The sequence below is a fragment of the Bacillus rossius genome, chromosome 2 (genome assembly GCF_032445375.1).
Source record: "Bacillus rossius redtenbacheri isolate Brsri chromosome 2, Brsri_v3, whole genome shotgun sequence".
In the NCBI taxonomy this organism is placed as follows: Eukaryota; Metazoa; Arthropoda; class Insecta; order Phasmatodea; family Bacillidae; genus Bacillus; species Bacillus rossius.
Genome location: NC_086331.1, coordinates 11,935,462 through 11,955,935, shown reverse-complemented (window position 1 = coordinate 11,955,935; position 20,474 = coordinate 11,935,462). Strand labels below are relative to the sequence as shown.

At 43.0% G+C, this 20,474-nt stretch overlaps 1 protein-coding gene across 1 annotated transcript in view; it reads left to right on the top strand.

The window, feature by feature from the left end:
- The window catches only part of LOC134528837 (BRD4-interacting chromatin-remodeling complex-associated protein-like), a 242,869-nt gene that overhangs the window by 132,514 nt on the left and 89,881 nt on the right, over positions 1 to 20,474 (top strand). The window contains exon 5 of the mRNA XM_063362503.1: positions 9,502 to 9,598. Coding sequence (XP_063218573.1) covers positions 9,502 to 9,598 — 97 coding nt within the window. The remainder of the gene's footprint in view (positions 1 to 9,501; positions 9,599 to 20,474) is intronic.

The window sequence follows — 20,474 nt, the reverse complement described above, 5'->3', positions numbered from 1 at the left end:
AAGCAAGCACAGCCTTATTAAATCTAATTTTCTTTAAGGTGAAATGATTTACAACTCGTGTGCCATCTTTAAAAAAAATTGTATAAATGTACAGTTTGCATTACATTTACGTGAAAATAAATTTACCGTTAAAGTTCGCCCCCCTTTTTTTCTTACTTGGCTAGTTCTTACAGCCCCTTCCTTAATTTTCAAGCTCTTGCATACTTTTTTTTGCTAATTTTTTTTTAGCACCCTGTTTTGGGGTAGGTAAATTCGGGTCGTTACCACAACGCCGAAATACCATAACGCCGAATGTCGAAATTGACCACAACGCCGACAGCTAGATAACTGATGTGTACCACAACGCCGAAATAACAACTGAATGAATTTGTGGGTGTTTCTTAAATGTACCTGAACGCCGAAATACCACAATCAAACCTAACCTTACCTAACCTAACCTAACCTAGCGTAATATAACCTAACCTAACTTAACCTAGCATATCCTAGCCTAGCATAACCTAACCTAACCTAATCTAACCTAACCTAGTCTAACCTAACCTAACCTAGTCTAGTCTTACCTAACCTAACCCTTGTGGCAGTCCTGCAATGACTAGAGACACGTGAATTTCGCGGATTCAATGACCTCCAGGATATACTCCAATATCCTCTACACACTCGGGCAAATGCCAACTGTTCATTGGCTGTTGACTTGTGAGTCGTCTTGACTGGGTGGCCTGTGATTCGACACTTCTATGAGTGAGGGTCTCTAATTGGCCCTCAGTCCTCCAGATTAACAGAGAACCAATGACAGAAGCAGCACTAAGGTATAATTATTTGAATTTTAGCATAACACGAACTGAATCCGCGAAATTCACGGGTCTCTAGCAATGGCATTTTTCGGCGTTAGTGTATTTCGGCGTTGTGGTACACAGCGGTTTTCTAGCTGTCAGCGTTGTGGTCAATTTGGCATTTCGGCGTTGTGGTGCGTCCCAAGTAAATTCACTCGAGCGCGCTGTAAATGCTGAGTATTTAGTTGTTTTGACGCGCGCCACGTGGTGCGCGCGGTGCACAGCTCCTAGCAGCTCTAGCCACGTGGACAGCCCGACAGCCCGCTAGCCAGAAGGGCGTAAACAAGGTATCGACAGGTGCGTGGCTGTGACGTGACCTGCGCGCCCCCGCGGAGCGCCGACATATTGATTGCCTCCCCCCCTCCCCCGACCATGATTCTGCCCGAAGCGGTCACGTGGTTAGCCGCCCACTACGAGGGAAGCCGAAGATGTGCATCAAGTTCTGTCCCTGCCCGAACACGCCCGAACATTCACCTTCGGCCAACCTCGGGTTTTACAGGTCTATAACTATGGGCAACCGCCCATAGTTATAGACCTGTAAAATTAGTAGAGACCGGAAAAATTCGCGGATTCATTCGGCGATAGGCTAAAATTCAAATACATAAACCTTGTAGATGATTTTGCTATTGGCTTACTGTTAATCTGGACGATTCTCAACCAGTTATAAACCCTCAACCAAAGAAGGATCGAATCACAGTCAAACCAGCTGAGACGACTTACAAGTCGGCAGCCAATGAACTTGCGTTACTTGCCCGAGTGTACAGGGGTATGTGCAGTCTATCCTGAAGGCCATCGAAACCACGAATTTTTTCGGTCCCTAAAAATTAGCGATTTCAAATCCCTAAAGGATAGACTCCATGATCCTCTATGCACTCGTGAAATTACATCAGCTGATTGGTTACCGACTCGTAACACCTGTTGACTGGAATGAGCGTGATTCGCTAATTCTTCTGTTAAAGATTTTTCATTGGCCCAGAGTCCTTCAGATAAACTGTGGCCCAATCACTGAAGCAAAATGATGTCAAAAGTATTTGGACTCTATCCTATTTCGAAATGAATCCGCGAATTTTACAGGTCTCTATCCATAGTGTTTTAAAGTGTTTTTATTTAGCTAACCGAACCGACCGCTTTTAATATTTGAATTCATTTTTCCTGCGCAAAAATAAAACAAATCCCGAGGTTGGCCGAAGGTGAATTGTTCGGGTGTAATCGGGCAGGGACAGGACTTGATGGACATCTTAGACTTCCCCACTACGAAGCCGTGCGACACCCCGACACCACGACAGCGACCGGGTGGCCATGTCGCCACACAGGAGGTAGAGACCCGGAAATTTCGCGGATTCCTCTGGCCTCAGGATAGAATTCAAAGTTATATGTGTGCTCAACCCGTGTTTACTTTCCCATTGGTTGATTTCTTAGCGAGAACATTTTTATCCTTGTTATTTGGCACTACCTGATTCGCTTACTTCTCTCCTAGCTGGGCATCATTGGCTCACGGTCGTAGACGGGCGTGTCTAAACAACTGCGGGCCAATCATGAACACAGTGCGAGAGTGTGGAGGTTTGCATTCTAGCTTGCGACTAAATGAATCTGCGAAATTTCCGGGTCTCTAACAGGAGGGCGTACTGCGTTGGCGGAAAAACAATTCCCATTCGGCATCGTGTCCATGATTCATCGCCACGTGCATCAGGAGCTAAATTGTTTTTTTTTTTTGACGTGATAACGTCTTATAAATAGGGGCAGGCATTTTTCGCGAAAAACCCTGAACGTCTACTAGACTGCAAGGTATACCCGCACCAGCGGTTTCTTCCTTGTGATTGGCGGCCGTCTGCGAGAGAAGTCGTCGCCTTTTTTTACCGAGCCACTCAGGACGCGTTTGATTCCGCACTGACTTGATGTGATTGGTGTTGTGACAATCGACATGTACCTGAAAGAAGCTCACCCAATCACGTAACACAGACGGTGCTACATTGTTTTTGTTATCTTTGAAAGATTTATGCAATGGGAGTGCATGACTTGATGTAAGTTTTTGGACATACGCCATTGCTAAGTATTTTTTTCTGTTGAAGAAAAAATAAAAAATAAAAATAAAGAACTAAAAATACCCAAAAAAAAGGACAAAAAAACACGAAACTAAGCAAAAAATTGCTGTTGTCAACAAGGAAATAAACACCACAAAATATTCCGTAACAAGAATATGGTCAACAAACAAAGAAAAACAAAGAAAAATGTACTAAGAGAACGAAAAAAAATCCACAAATGATGACGACACAGAAATATTGAACCCAAAAAAATTCGGCACAACGGTTGAAACGAAACAAAAACACGACAAAACGAAAAGACGAAACAAACACAATAGTTTTCCAAAACAGAATAGAACGATAAAGAAAACCACAAATGATGACAACACAAAAATATTGAACCCAAAATAATTCAGCACTACAGTTGAAACGAGACAAAAACACGACAAAACGAAAAGACGAAACGAACACAATAGTTTTACCAAAACATTGTTTTGACATTCAGCTAGTATCGGAATCTTTCCGCGAAATATGCATGGCCCTACTTATAAATCGACGAACGCCGGCTGCACGCACGAAAAATTGTCACGTTCCGCCTGAGCCGAGCGTGCAAGAATCGGCCAACAACCGTGCGAGAAAATCTTCTTTAATCTCAAACAGGTTAAGGCGGGCTTTTTAACTGATTGTTCGTGAATACATTTTAACAAATTATTTAAATTAAATTTGCAAAAACTGTAAATAATATTTTAAAATTAAAAAAAGTATGCAATTTTTCATCAATGTTTTTTTATGACGTTATCACGTAAAATTATCGTCCGTTAACCGACTTTACAGACAACTCCCCTTTTTATTTCTGATGATTCAGCAACATTTTTATCACAAAGTGCTAAAATAGCCGAAACTTCTGATAAATACCATAAGTGACGGCAAAATTTCTTCAGTGTAGCATACGAAATACCTTTATTTATGGTTTAATATTATTTAATAAGAAAGTCTTAAATGTTTTCAAATGTAGCGAGTGTCTGAATATTTTCTTGACTAACATATGCGTATGTAGAATAATGATTACCGACCGGAAAAAATTCTCAGCTTCATTTAGCGATAGTCTGAAATTCATACACACATACCTTTAAGCTGCTGTTGCTATTGACTCACTGTTCGTCTGGGCGACTCTGGGCCAGTGAGAAACCCTCAGCCAAAGAAGTAACGAATCACGTGCAAACCAGTTGAGACGACTTACAAGTCAGCAGCCAACGAACTGGCCTTATTTGCCCGAGTATACAGATGACTGTGTAGACTATCCTGAAGGTCATCGAAACCGCGAATTTTTCAGGTCCCTAATAATGATGTTTGGACGTCACGAGCTATGTTCTTTTCGCGAAAAGATTTCCGAACCATCTACGTGTTGAAACTTCCGTAGCATTTTTCTTGTATCGTGGTTGGCTGGGTTCATTTAAGGTAAACTGTCAGCGCACCAATCACAGCCGGCCAGTGCGGAATGGCTTGGCCGAACAGGGCAATGGCTTCTTCTGCGGACGGCCGCCAATCACAAGGGAACAAGCGCCAGCGCAGTCTAATGAGCGATCAGGTTACTTTGCGAAAAATGCATTTCCCCTTGCTATGTCGAAGCTGTATTTTAGCTATTGGTAGGGACTGGAAATTTCGCGTTTAAAATGAACTCTAGGATAGACTTCACAATCCACTACATATGCCGGCAAATGCCACATGCTCATTGGCTACTGACTTGTAAAACCTGTCATCTGGGATGCTTCCCATTTGATACTTCTTTGGTTGAATGTTTTTCATCGGCTCAAAGTCCTCCAGATAAACTGTGAGCCAATCACAGAAGCAATATGGAGGTACAAGTGTTTGGGTTCTAGCAAGACGTGAAATGAATCCGTGAATTTTTCCGGTCTCTAGCTATTGGCTTTTGTCTGTAGTAAGCTCTTATGTCGTTTGGGAAAGGGCTGGTGACAATCCACCAGCTTACAAACTTGGCAAGTGTAACTGTCGCATCAGAATCTGTATTATATGTTTACGACCGCCAAAACACACGTTTTAGCCAGTCTCTGTGCCACAGAGGTCAGAATCAGCAACCCGACTTATGCCCTTACTGGTTCCACTTCGGGTTTTTTGATTTTATTTTTTATTTTTGGTACTCTCATTTCAAAATAAAGTCAAAAAGAGTAAGACTTTAACATCCAATATAGTAAGGAATTGAGAGAATTCAAATTTCGTGGTGTCAGGATGGACTCTAAACCCTCCTCTGTATTGGCTGCTTCTACGTTTTACCTCCTGTGGGAGTTGCATGTAATTATACGTATTTTGTAATTGATTATAATGCCCTAAAAATGTATTGTAGATATGTAGCGACCCGTGAATTTCGCAGATTCATTTCGTGTTATGCTAAAATTCAAATAATTATACCTTAGTGCTGCTTCTGTCATTGGTTCACTGTTAATCTGGAGGACTGAGGGCCAATTCAAGACCCTCACTCATAGAATTGTCGAATCACAGGCCACCCAGTCGAGACGACTCACAAGTCAGCAGCCAATGAACAGTTGGCATTTGCCCGAGTGTGTAGAGGATATTGGAGTCTATACTGGAGGTCATTGAATCCGCGAAATTCACGGGTCTCTATAGATATGGATATGTATTTTTTTTGCGAAAATATTTCAAGACTAGCTGAGAGTTATAACACTGTAACAACGATTGTGTTTCGTGATCGGTAGGGGCAGGCATTTTTCGCGAAAAGATCTGAACATTTATTAGACTGCAACAAGATATACCCGCACCTGTGGTTTCTTCCTTGTGATTGGCGGCCGTCTGCGAGAGAAGTCGTCGCCTTATTTGACCGAGCCACTCAGGACGCGTTTACTTCCGCACTGAATCACTGTGATTGGTGTTGTTACAATCGCTATGTACCTAGGAGAAACTTACCCAGTCACGAAACACAGACGGTGCTACAGTGTTTTAACTTTCATCTAGTCCCGAAATCTCTTCGCGAAATCTGCATTCCCCTAGTGATCGGTCGAGTTTCGTTGATGTACGTGTCCACTGTCAGCACACCAATCACAGCCATCAGTGCGGAAGCAAACCCGCCATGCATGACCTGGTCGAATAAAGCAATGCCTTCTCTTGCAGACACCCGCCAGTTACAATAATGTAACAGTAACAGCTTTCGCGGACATACCATGTTGCAGTCTAATGGGAGATCAAATTTTTCGCGAGAAATTCCTGCCCCTAATTATAGATATTACAATTTAGACTGCTTCCAGATAATTCCTCGGATTTTACTTGTCTCTTCTTTATAATCCCGTGAATGTCGCGAATTAATGAAATGGAAGCGCACACTTGCAGCACGCTATTTTAGTCCGTACGATGAGAAACACCCTCCTCTCTTTATCCACGAAATTTTTTTTTACACCGCCTTAGTCAGTGTTAATTATTGTAAGGAAGCAAATTTTGGTGAAATCTTGTGCAGTTAAGGCCAATTCTGTCACTGAGGCCGCGGAATTACACGAGCAAGCTAGTCTGCACAAAACACTGACGTCTTCTTACTCTACTATAGTTTTTGGTAGAGACCTGCAAAATTCACGGTGTCGATGGCCTTCAGGATAGACTGCACATACCCCTGTACACTCGGGCAAATAACGCAAGTTCATTGTCTGCCGACTTGTAAGTTGTCTGAGCTGGTTTGTCTGTGATTCGATCCTTCTTTGGTTGCGGGTTTATAACTGGTTGAGATTCGTCCAGATGAACAGTAAGTCAATAGCAAAATTATCTAAGAGCTATATGTGTTTGCATTCTAGCCTATCACTGATTGAATCCGTGAATTTTTCATGTCTCCACTCATTGACGACCCTGAGCCTAATAAGCGCAAAAAAAGTGTTGACCAACCACATGCGACACCTCTTACCTTGGTATCGACCAGTGAGCACGAGTGAGTGTGTATAGCTATGTATGTATAGGGGCAGGCTTTTTTCGCGTAAAACCCTGAACGCCTATTAGACTGCAACAAGGTATACCCGCAACAGCGGTTTCTTCCTTGTGATTGGCGGCCGTCTGCGAGAGAACCTTATTTGACCGAGCCACTCAGGACGCGTTTACTTCCGCACTGAGTCACTGTGATTGGTGTTGTTACACTCAATATATACCTGGGAGAAATCCGCCCAATCACGAAACACAGACGATGCTATAGTGTTTTAACTTTCATCTAGTCTCGAAATCGTTTCGCGAAAACTGCATGCCCATACTAATGGCCCAGTGTCCTAAGCCGTAGCGACATTCCCAGTCACTCCGTGACTCTATTATTGACATGGTTTGAAGTGTGACGTGGCAGTTGGAAGAGCCAGTCCTCTAACAATCGTTAATGTGAGTGGATCCTGCAACACGTTGAACTCCAAGCACCTGTATTTTGAACGACTTGTGCAGTTGGCGCCGAGCCGTTGAGCCGACATTGGGCTAGCGACGGAAAAAGGGCCGAATCACGAGTAACACTTTTAAGACGCCTCCATGTCAGCAGTTAATGAACACGCGACATCAGCGCTGACGTTCGCAAAACTGTGGTTGGGAGTCATTGAACCTGCGGTTTTGTTCCTAATTCGCGGGTTCAGTGATTTCCAGGATGGACTCCCAGTTCTCCGTATACTCAGGCAGAAGTCACCCGCTCATTGGCTGCCGCCTTGCAATACTTCATTCTATAAAAGCCTGTGATTCGATACAGCTTTGGTTGAGTGTTCCTCATCGGCCCAGAGTCCACCAGATGCTTTGTGAGCCAATAGCAGAGACAGCACTGAGGTATAACTAGGGGCAGGCATTTTTCGCGAATAAATTTGAATGTCTTTTTTACTGCAACAAGGTATACCCTCAGCAGCCGTTTCTTCATCGTGACTGGCGGCCGTCTGCGAGAGAAGTCGTTGCCTTGTCTGACCGAGCCACTCAGGACGCGTTTGCTTATTCACTAGATTACTGTGATTGGTGTTGTAACAGTTGATTTGTACCTGAAAGAAATTCACCCAGTCACGAAACACGGGCGATTCTACAGTGTTTTAACTTATAACTATTCTCGGAATCGTTCCGCGAAATATACATGGCTCTAGGTATAACCATTTAAATTTCGGTCTATCTCTAAATGAATCCGCGAATTTTTCCGGTCTCTCCTAATGAGTAGGGGCATGCATGTTTCTCGAAAAGCTTTCGGGACTAGCTGAAAGTCAAAACAATATACCATCGTCTGTGTTCCGTGATTGGGTGAGTTTCTTTCAGGTACGTGTCGATTGTTACAACACCAATCACATGAAGTCAGTGCGGGATCAAACGCGTCCTAAGTGGCTCGGTAAAACAAGGCGACGACTTCTCACGCAGACGGCCGCCAATTACAAGGAAGATACCGCTGGTGCGGGTAAACCTTGTTGCAGTCTAGTAGACGTTCAGGTTTTTTTCGCGAAAAATGCCTGCCCCAACTAATGAGTAGAGACCTGCAAAGTTCGCGGTGTCGATGGCCTTCAGGATAGACTGCACATACCCCTGTACACTCGGGCAAATAACGCAAGTTCATTGGCTGCCGACTTGTATGTCGTCTCAGCTGGTTTGTCTGTGATTCGATCCTTCTTTGGTTTAGGGTTTATAACTGGTTGAGATTCGTCCAGATGAACAGTAAGCAAATCGAATAATTATCTAAGAGGTATATGTGTTTGAATTCTAGCCTATCACCGAATGAATCCGCGAATTTTGCAGGTCTACTAATGAGTAGTGGAGTCACGATTATTACGCAAATTGTTCTTCACCACAGGTTAGACTCGACTGTCATATATTCATGCTCTCACCACTATACTGTTTGCTGATTGGCCACTGCCGTGGCTAGTGGCTACACCTTATTCTTTGGACGGGAGTTGCGTATGGTTGTTCGGGTACAATGCGTCTCTCTGGGCTTCAAGTCTGCTTGCTGCATGATGGACACGTGGAATGTTTGTGCCTGTGCTTGTGATCATCTGAAGAGACACTCATAACTAGAGACCCGTAAAATTCGCGGGTTCATTTAGTGTTATGCTAAAATTCAAATAATTATACCTTAGTGCTGCTTCTGTCATTGGTTCACTGTTAATCTGGAGGACTGAGGGCCAATTAGAGACCCTCACTCATAGAAGTGTCGAATCACAGGCCACCCAGACGAGACGACTCACAAGTCAACAGCCAATGAACAGTTAGCATTTGCCCGAGTGTGTAGAGGATATTGGAGTCTATCCTGGAGGTCATTGAACCCGCGAATTTGTCGGGTCTCTACTCATAACTAGAGACCTGTAAAATTTGCGATTTCAAATCCCTAAAGGATAGACTCCATGATCCTTTACGCACTCGTGCAAATTACGTCTGCTGATTGGTTACCGACTCGTAACACCTGTTGACTGGAATGATCGTGATTCGGTAATTCTTCTGTTAAAGATTTTTCATTGGCCCAGAGTCCTTGAGATAAACTGTGGCCCAATCACTGAAGCAAAATAATGTCAAAAGTATTTGGACTCTAACCTATCGCGAAAAGGAATCCGCGAATTTCACAGGTCTCTACTCATAACTTGTGAAGCTCGTTGCAGCGGTGACGGCTAATGGATGTAAGCCTGGAGCAGTTGGTGACTGTCTGGCGGGTGTTCCAGTGTCGCTGACGACTCCAGAGGAGAGAGGCGGCACTGTTGAGAGGATCATCTTCTCTCCCGACGAGAGCATCAGCCTGTCGCTCGAGTACCTGGACCCGTGAGTACCTGCTTGCCTACTGCTTTGAATATATACTGTATAGAAGTCGCCAGCCCAGGTTAAAATTTCTAATACGGTTTTGAGGTAGTTGGTTAATTCACCGCCGCAATCGCCACCATCTCTAGGGCATCGACTTGTGGTGGTCCCTAGCGGACAAGTGTCCAACTCTTCAAACACCCCTTCCCCCTCCCGTTGAACGACGTTGAGCTGCAGTGAATGATGGATGAGGGGTGCGGGGTATGACAGCGGGCGACAGTGCTGCGCTCTAACGTGTAAATAAGAACTAAGACGATACAGGGCGTTACGGCAGCGCACTGCAGCGGTGAAGTTCCCAAGCTGCTGCTCATACGCTTCTGAAAAACGTAGAGTAAATCCTATCCACTCGCGACTTCTATACAGTATATATATTCAAAGCCTACTGTATTTCGCGAATACATTTCGTGTCAAGGTATTTCACAAAATACTGTAGCTTTTCTCCTGTGGTTATTGGCTGAGGTCGGTGAAAGGGGTCGTCCCGCTCTTGACGGGGCCAATGAGAATGTGGTCACCGTACTGCTGCACCCTCACAATTTGCCATGACTCTTAGAAAAAGCTACAGTATTTTGTGAAATACCTTGACACGAAATGTATTCGCGAAATACAGGTGTCCCTAGAATGTACAAAATGTCTCACATCAGAGAAATTTAAAAAAAAAAAAAATGGGGGTTGTCTGTAAAGTCGGTTTACGGACGACAATATCACGTGATAACGTCATAATAAAACATAGATGGAAAATAGCATACTTTTTAAATTTTCAAATATTATTTACAGCTTTTGCAAATTTGATTTCAATAATTTGTTTAAATATAATCACAAACAATTACCTAGTTGTAGAAAAAATCTGAAATCAAATCAATGTTAATAAGTTGTTAATTTGAAATGACGAAATTGGACAAATAAATATATTTTTTTTAATTGCTGCCTTTAAAATGCCCACCTTAACCTGTTTGATATTATAGAAGATTTTTTTCGCACGGTGGTTGGCCGGTTCTTGCACGCTCGGCTCAGGCCAACGGGTCATGCTTTTTCGTGCGTGCAGCCTGCGTTCATAGATTTATAAGTAGGGACCGGAAAAATTCGCGGGTTCAATGACCTCTAGGATGAACTCCATAGTTCTACGTACACTCGGTCAAATTACACCCACTCATTGGCTGCTGTCTTGTGAGACGTCCCATTGTAGCAGCCTGTGATTCGATAAAGCTTTGGTCAGGTATTTCTCATTGGCCCAGAGTCATCCTGGTGAGTTGTGAGCCAATAGCAGAGGCGGCACTGAGGTATAACTATTTGTATTTTAGCCTATCGCGAAATGAATTCGCGAATTTTTCTGTCTATTTATAAGACGTTATCACGTCAAAAAGGTTTTGGTATTTTACACTAAATATACGTGGCAGAAGAGTCCCCACCGATGTTCGTGTAGTCTCACTTAAACACAGGAGTACAAATACACCAACACGTGTGGGTGTAAAATTACACTCACATCAGTGGAGACTGCTGCCACGTATATTTAGTGTAAAATTACAATTGCTATGGTTTGGTAAATGTGCAATATTACTTCGTGTTGTATAAATCTACCACAAGTTGTTTAAATCTACCACAAGTGCCTGTTAATTTTACTGCATCGTTGTGTAAATTAACACTAACAACGAACATGTTAATTTCTGCTACTCTCAAAAATATTCTACTGTTTGTAGCTTAGAGCTGTTATTTAACAATTTGTGCTTTAGACTTATTTTAAAATTTTTCACCTTTGAATAACTTCCTGTGATCTGACTGACCTAGCGGAGATTCGAAACACACAACCTTCTGATCATTAGTCAAGCATCTTACCCTCACACCATCGTGCACAATAACAATCACGAAGAAATGGGATTACGACTTTCGTAACCTATTTTAAAAATTAAATGGGTTTTCGTCACTATAAAAAGTGAAATAAATTGTATTTTTTGCAGTTCCTTGGTCGTTGTAAATTCACGGTAACCAATATAATGAACAATGATGTGTGTGTATGTATGTACAACTACAGTGAACTGACAAAATAAATACGTCAATGTGTAATTTCACATAGGTAGAGACCGGAAAAATTGGCGAATTCATTTCGCTATAGCCTAAAATACAAATAGTTTTACCTCAGTGCCGCCTCTGCTATTGGCTCACAACTCACCTGGATGACTCTGGGCCAATGAGAAATACCTGACCAAAGCTTTATCGAATCACAGGCTGCTACGATGGGACGTCTCACAAGACAGCAGCCAATGAGTGGGTGACATTTGACCGAGTGTACGTAGAACTACTGAGTTCATCCTAGGGGTCATTGAACCCGCGAATTTTTCCGATACCTACACATAGGTATACGTCTAAATGTGTTATTTATTGAAATAAAATATTTAAATTGGTGTATTTTAGCCGACGCCTGTAGCACAATTTAGTTACCTAGAAATAGTAGTGAAAAAATTACAATAAAAGTACGCGTGTTTAAGAATTACGCTACAAAAAGTTAAAATTACAAAACTTGTATAATTTTACGAACATTTTTACTGTGTGTGTGTAAAACTTTATAAGAATCATTTCATTAATGTACATGGCAATTGGGTATTTTAACTCTAATGTTGAGTTTTTGAAAAATCTATGAATATTTGGATTAAGATTACACCATGTAAGTAGTAGAAATGTTGCACAAGGAATGTGTTAATATACACAAACTGTATGTGCGACCAAAAGTAAAAATACTCCCAACACACCATGTGTAAATTTAAAGAAATTGTTTACAGTGTACCACTAACTTGTTCTAAATGTATTGCTTTGGAAAGGGTCCTGGGTAGGGGCAGGCATTTTTCGCGAAAAAACCTGAACGTCTACTAGACTGCAGAAGGTATACCCGCACCAGCGGTTTCCTCCTTGTGATTGGCGGCCGTTTGCGAAAGAAGTCGTCGCCTTGTTTTACCGAGCCACTCAGGACGCGTTTGATTCCGCACTGACTTCATGTGATTGGTGTTGTAACAATCGACATGCACCTGAAAGAAACTCACCCAATCACGGAACACAGACGGCGCTACATTGTTTTTACTTTCAGCTAGTCTCGAAATCTTTTCGCGAAATACGCATACCCCTAGTCCTGGGTTAAGGAGTTCTCTGAGTTCGACTCGTCAAATGAGAGTACATTAGTGAATACCAACCTCGCTTAGCTTCTCTCGACTCTTCTCCCTAGGTTACTCCGTTCTCTTGCCCGCTTTGCTTTCCTCTTCTCGCCTCCCTCCCTCCCTCGCTCGCCTTGCCGCCCTCGCTCGCCTTGCCTCCCTCGCTCGCCTTGCCTCCCTCGCTCGCCTTGCCTCCCTCGCCGCACCCACCACACGTTCCGTGCACAATCAAACACATCCTGAACGGCATGGTCAACTGGGGTAACGGCTGTTCCTGTAGACGACCGCCAGTCGCAAGCATGTAATCGCTGGCGCGGTATGCTTGCCCCTAGTTATAGATGTTACAATCTAATTCCCTGTACACTGAAAGAAATTTTTGTATATTTTACAAGTAAAATCCTTGGAAACCCTGTTGCCAAGGATATTACTTGTAAAACTACAAGGCAGAGCCTTGTACCATGTGCGATTTTGCAAGGATCTGCCTTGTAGTTTTGCAAGAAATATCCTTGGCAACATGGTTTCCAAGAATTCCCCTTGTAAAAGTACAAATTTTTTTTAGAGTGTAGGGAGACGGCCAGCTCAGGTTTGCCTCTCACCAAATCGAATTGTGTTCTGAAGTATTCATCTTTTGTTTGGCCATTTTTGTCCTAATATGAAAACAAAATTAATATATTTTATTTCTACTTAGGTAATGTGAGTATTAATCAAATGTTTTGGAAAATAAATTGTAAGTTATTTGTTCAAATACTTCTATTGTGTTATCTTACTAAAGCCTTAAAATATATTTTTTTTGTGACGATACGGAAAGGTGATTCTATAAGACACTGGAAAACACTGAAAAACACTGGAAAACAAGGGCAAGCGAGTCAAATACCGCGGTGAGGAGAGTGATTGTAGTTGTTTGTCTGAAGTGCTGGCCTGGAAGCGTACAGACGTAGCGTGGTGTACACGCACCTTGCGTACTCGCGTTTCTGTACAGTGTCGTACACGGGAAAGTAGGCGCGTGACGCTCGGGCACACTCTGGCCCACTCTGGCCCACTCTGGCCCACTCGGGCACACGCTGCTGCGCGCGCAACGCAACTGGAGATAGCGCCTTTCTACTGCTGAGGCCTTATTCTTGACGCTGTCGGAATAACTCCTCTAGTGGAATGACTTCGGTCCAACAGAGAATTGCTAAAACTATTCTTGCAGAATTAGGTATCGGAATGACGTCACTAACTGTCGGGATTTTTCCGCTACCTTTTTTTTTATGGCATAATAGCGATTCCTCTAAATATTCGGGAGTCTTTTTTTTTCTCTTCGGAACTTCGGTTTATTGAAAATGGAGGCTCTATTGTGCTTCTATAGTACTTTAAAGTCGCGTGGATGGTTGGTTCATTAAGGTTAGCCACATTTACATTTTAGAAAATAGTGTGGATAGCTAAGTTATATTAGGTTAGCTTAATTTAAAACCAGCAATATTCAGTTCACCGCCTTATATTATGCCATGCATATTTAAATAACAATACGTGACGAAATACTGCAGGAAGGCCTATCGTTGAGTCGTGGGTTATATTTGATTGAAATTTAATTTAATCCAAAAGGAAGAAAACGCTTATATTTAATAACTAATATGGGATGGATTTAAGAATATTTCAAATTTATTGCATTTAAAAATTGCAACAGTTGAGTCATTCTAACCTATATAATTCGTGTGTTCGTGAGAACTAGCTTATATATGAGTAGAGACCCGTAAAATTCGCGGGTTCATTTCGTGTTATGCTAAAATTCAAATAATTATACCTTAGTGCTGCTTCTGTCATTGGTTCACTGTTAATCTGGAGGACTGAGGGCCAATTAGAGACCCTCACTCATAGAAGTGTCGAATCACAGGCCACCAAGTCGAGACGACTCACAAGTCAGCAGCCAATGAACAGTTAGCATTTGCCCGAGTGTGTAGAGGATATTGGAGTCTATCCTGGAGGTCATTGAACCCGCGAATTTGTCGGGTCTCTATATATGAGCTACAATTGCAAGTTTAAGGATATTACATTTTTTCTGTGATTGGCATTGTCCACATTTCTTAAATATTAACGAAAATTATGTTTGCATTTTTTTACTTCTGAACATTTTACATGAAAAATATGGAAATATTCGCTGTTTAGAAATTTGAAACGTATTTGTTAGTTGTATTTTGTGATATGTGCTATTACATCGTTTCCGTATGTTATTTGTTTTTCACACTAAATATTGCTAAATGTGTCATGTTTTGATTACATTCGAACTATACTGGTAGGCTTGTATAGGCTATGCATATTTATTCGTAAAATAATATACCTGTTGAGTCCAGTTATATATGAATTTCAATAATAAAGGTTTTCCTTTTTACCCCTCCCTATCTCGCAAAACTACTCTACATTCCTGCCAAGCAGGTAGCCTATAGCCTACACATGTGGATGAAATCCTTGAAATCCTGCTGAAAGATTTTTTGATAAATACGTAGATGGTTCCCCAAAAACCGCTACTCTAAAAAATCACCTATTTTCTACCGCAATAATTGCCAAGAAATTGTCCATAAACATTATCATTTTGATATGACTTGAAGTGGTTATCAAAATCAATGTACACAGTCGTAAATTATTTCTTAAACAAACAAACATTAAAAAAAAATCTCTAGTATAAACAAAAACATGTTACGAATTGGGGCCAAATAAACAGTATCTATAGACTAAAAAAATGTCGTTTTAAGTGATAAGAGCGTTTTTAAAAATGATAACACATAAATCTGTAAATATTTTTGTAGTAGGTACTTTTGTTAAGAAATAAAGTTGAATTTTGCATTACAGAATAACATTTAACCTGCATAAACCTTGTTTTTTTTCTTCATAAATGCCAATAGAATTTTCCTTTTCTCGGGCGTAACTTTACAAAACATTGTTAATTATTACACATTTATACACCTAACTTCCGCATACACAAAAAAAAACTATAAATATAATTATAAAAATCAACACAATTTCGTGATAAAAGCTCCTTTCCTCATTGCGACTGGCCTTCTGCCAGTGACGTCAACACTAAAATCAACGATGCCACACATCCAAAGAGAATTATTGCTAACACGACACGACACGACTACAGCAGTTTCAAGAATAGGCATGTAAGATCTCTTCCGGAATTTAACTGTCGGATGATTCCTGTAGAGGAATAGGCCCCTGATGCCATCGCTGTGGGATCTGTCGGATGATTCCTGTAGAGGAATAGGCCCCTGACACCATCGCTGTGGGATCTGTCGGATGATTCCTGTAGAGGAATAGGCCCCTGACACCATCGCTGTGGGATCTGTCAGATGGTTCCTGTAGAGGAATAGGCCCCTGACACAATCGCTGTGGGATCTGTCGGATGATTCCTGTAGAGGAATATGCCCCTGATGCCATCGCTGTGGGGTCTGTCGGATGGTTCCTGTAGAGGAATAGGCCCCTGACGCCATCGCTGTGGGATCTGTCGGATGATTCCTGTAGAGAAATAGGCCCCTGACGCTATCGCTGTGGGATCTGTCGGATGATTCCTGTAGAGGAATATGCCCCTGATGCCATCGCTGTGGGATCTGTCGGATGGTTCCTGTAGAGGAATAGGCCCCTGACGCCATCGCTGTGGGATCTGTCGGATGATTCCTGTAGAGAAATAGGCCCCTGACGCTATCGCTGTGGGATCTGTCGGATGGTTCCTGTAGAGGAATAGGCCCCTGACGCCATCGCTGTGGGATCTGTCGGATGATTCCTGTAGAGAAATAGGCCCCTGACGCTATCGCTGTGGGATCTGTCGGATGATTCCTGTAGAGGAATATGCCCCTGACGCCATCGCTGTGGGATCTGTCTGATGATTCCTGTAGAGAAATAGGCCCCTGACGCTATCGCTGTGGGATCTGTCGGATGATTCCTGTAGAGGAATATGCCCCTGACGCCATCGCTGTGGGATCTGTCGGATGATTCCTGTAGAGGAATAGGCCCCTGACGCTATCGCTGTGGGATCTGTCGGATGATTCCTGTAGAGGAATAGGCCCCTGACGCTATCGCTGTGGGATCTGTCGGATGATTCCTGTAGAGGAATATGCCCCTGACGCCATCGCTGTGGGATCTGTCTGATGATTCCTGTAGAGAAATAGGCCCCTGACGCTATCGCTGTGGGATCTGTCGGATGATTCCTGTAGAGGAATATGCCCCTGACGCTATCGCTGTGGGATCTGTCGGATGATTCCTGTAGAGGAATATGCCCCTGACGCTATCGCTGTGGGATCTGTCGGATGGTTCCTGTAGAGGAATAGGCCCCTGACGCTATCGCTGTGGGATCTGTCGGATGATTCCTGTAGAGGAATATGCCCCTGACGCCATCGCTGTGGGATCTGTCGGATGATTCCTGTAGAGGAATAGGCCCCTGACGCTATCGCTGTGGGATCTGTCGGATGATTCCTGTAGAGGAATAGGCCCCTGACGCTATCGCTGTGGGATCTGTCGGATGATTCCTGTAGAGGAATATGCCCCTGACGCCATCGCTGTGGGATCTGTCGGATGATTCCTGTAGAGGAATATGCCCCTGACGCCATCGCTGTGGGATCTGTCTGATGATTCCTGTAGAGAAATAGGCCCCTGACGCTATCGCTGTGGGATCTGTCGGATGATTCCTGTAGAGGAATATGCCCCTGACGCTATCGCTGTGGGATCTGTCGGATGGTTCCTGTAGAGGAATAGGCCCCTGACGCCATCGCTGTGGGATCTGTCGGATGATTCCTGTAGAGGAATATGCCCCTGATGCCATCGCTGTGGGATCTGTCGGATGGTTCCTGTAGAGGAATAGGCCCCTGACGCCATCGCTGTGGGATCTGTCGGATGATTCCTGTAGAGGAATAGGCCCCTGACGCCATCGCTGTGGGATCTGTCAGATGATTCCTGTAGAGGAATAGGCCCCTGACGCTATCGCTGTGGGATCTGTCAGATGATTCCTGTAGAGGAATAGACCCCTGACGCCATCGCTGTGGGATCTGTCGGATGGTTCCTGTAGAGGAATAGGCCCCTGACGCCATCGCTGTGGGATCTGTCGGATGATTCCTGTAGAGAAATAGGCCCCTGACGCCATCGCTGTGGGATCTGTCAGATGATTCCTGTAGAGGAATAGGCCCCTGACACCATCGCTGTGGGATCTGTCGGATGGTTCCTGTAGAGGAATAGGCCCCTGACGCCATCGCTGTGGGATCTGTCGGATGATTCCTGTAGAGAAATAGGCCCCTGACGCTATCGCTGTGGGATCTGTCAGATGATTCCTGTAGAGGAATAGGCCCCTGACGCTATCGCTGTGGGATCTGTCGGATGATTCCTGTAGAGGAATAGGCCCCTGACACAATCGCTGTGGGATCTGTCGGATGATTCCTGTAGAGGAATGGGCCCCTGACACAATCGCTGTGGGATCTGTCGGATGATTCCTGTAGAGGAATAGGCCCCTGACACCATCGCTGTGGGATCTGTCTGATGATTCCTGTAGAGGAATAGACCCCTGACGCCATCGCTATGCAAGAAATTGTCGAGATATTACAATGCTTAAGTGTAATTCCTGCTTTAATTTAATAATTTTTTATAAGTCACTAGCAAAAAGTGTAAAAAAAATAAAGTGTCGTGGTTAGAATGGTTAACTAAAGTTTTTATATAACAGTATGCTCACTAATTGCTGGTCAGATGTCACGGGATAAGCATTCGATAGTTTATATAGCTACTTGCTTACACTGCACAGAGAAAAAGGTTTGTTTGAATAAAAAAAAATATTTGTTTATGTATGGCGAAACAAATATTTACTTGGTGGAACAAAATATGTTGTTAGTTTAACCAAACTCGGTAAGTAACAAAAATAATTTGTTACACCGAACCAAATATACATTTGAGTTGACAAAATCATTTTGTTGGGTCAACAGAATCTTTCCTACTACAAAATATTTGTTTGAATTAACAAAATATATTTATTTCGCCATATACAAACAACTATTTTGTTGGGCAAACAAACCTTTCCCTCAGTGTGCCAACGGATGTCGCATAGCTCGCTGAAATGAACTGTAGGATTCCAGTTGTGAACAGATTCCCCTGGAGTGGTGTGCACAGCCGAGCGTACAGCTCGTGTTCCCCGATTGTGAACCCAGCCGTGGAGGCCTTCAGCTGCTGTAGGCGCACAGAGTATCTGCATCACATTCTCCGGTCTACAGGAATGGCCCTGGTACAGTGACGTGGGATCGATCAAAAAAATGTTGGTTGTCTGTGAAGTCTGTTTACGGACGTGTTTACGGACGATAATTTTACGTGTTAACGTCATAAGAAAACATTGATGAAAAAATTGCATACTTTTTTCATTTTCAAATATTATTTACAGTTTTTGCAAATTTAATTTAAATAATATGTTTAAATATAATCACGAACAATTAGTTATAGAAATAAACTGAAATCAAATCAATGATAATAAATAGTTAATTTTAAATGACGAAATTGGACAAATAAATCAATTTTTTTTAAAATTGCTGCTTTTAAAAAGCCCGCCTTAACCTGTTTGATATTATAGAAGATTTTCTCGCACGGTGGTTGGCCGGTTCTTTCACGCTCGGCTCAGGCGGAACGTGACACAATGAGTCATGCTTTTTTCGTGCGTGCAGCCGGCGTTCATCGATTTGTAAGATGTTATCACTAGAGACATGCAAAATTCGCGGATTCATTTCGCGATAGGCTAGCATAAAAACAACTATACCTTCGTACCGCTTCTGCGATTGGCCCACATTTTATCCGGGGAACTGTGAGCCAATGGGAAACACTAAACCAAGAAAGTGCCGAATTACGGACAGCCTAGTTGAGACGTCTCACGCGTCAGTAGCCAATGAACAGGTGTCATTTCCGCGAGTATTTAAAGGACTGTGGAGTCTATCCTAGAGGTCAATGAATCCGCTAATTTTGCATGTCTCTAGTTATCACGTCAAAAATGCGGGCTTCAAGGCCCAAGTTGCCAACCCTTGCGAGGAAGACTCTCGGTTCAAGGTCACGATCAAAGTAACTCAAACAGTTTTAGATAAGCGCATGCGCAAATACTGCTTTGCTGTTTTCACGCTTGCAGCGCCACCTATGCAAATTGGCGACTCCTGAGCGTAAAGTAATTTTCTGTTCTGCAATTCGCTAAGGGTGAATCTGCAAACTTTATTTAGCAACAGGTTGGTGTCCCTCCCCAATGGAACGTCTTTGTACGAGAGTGGTTGAAAGTCGAAATCCCTGACTGTTGGATTAGTCGTAATGGTCGAGACGACAGAGCTCTTTATCGCTGGCCTCCACGTTCACCTGACATAAAGCCATGCGATTTTTTTTTCCTTTGGGGCTTTATAAAAGATCGTGTCTACGTTCCGTCGCTACCTAATGATTTGCCAGAGTTAAGACACAGAACTGAAGAGGCTATTTCTTCCATTATTCCGGACGTGTTAACCAAAATGTGGGAAGAATTGGACTTTAGGTTAAATGTATGCCTAGAGACCGGAAAAATTCGCGAATTCATTTCGCAATAGGCTAAAATACAAATAGTTATACCTCAGTGCCGCCTCTGCTATTGGCTCATAACTCACCTGGATGACTCTGGGCCAATGAGAAACACCTGACCAAAGCTTTATCGCATCACAGGCTGCTACGATGGGACGTCTCACAAGACAGCAGCCAAT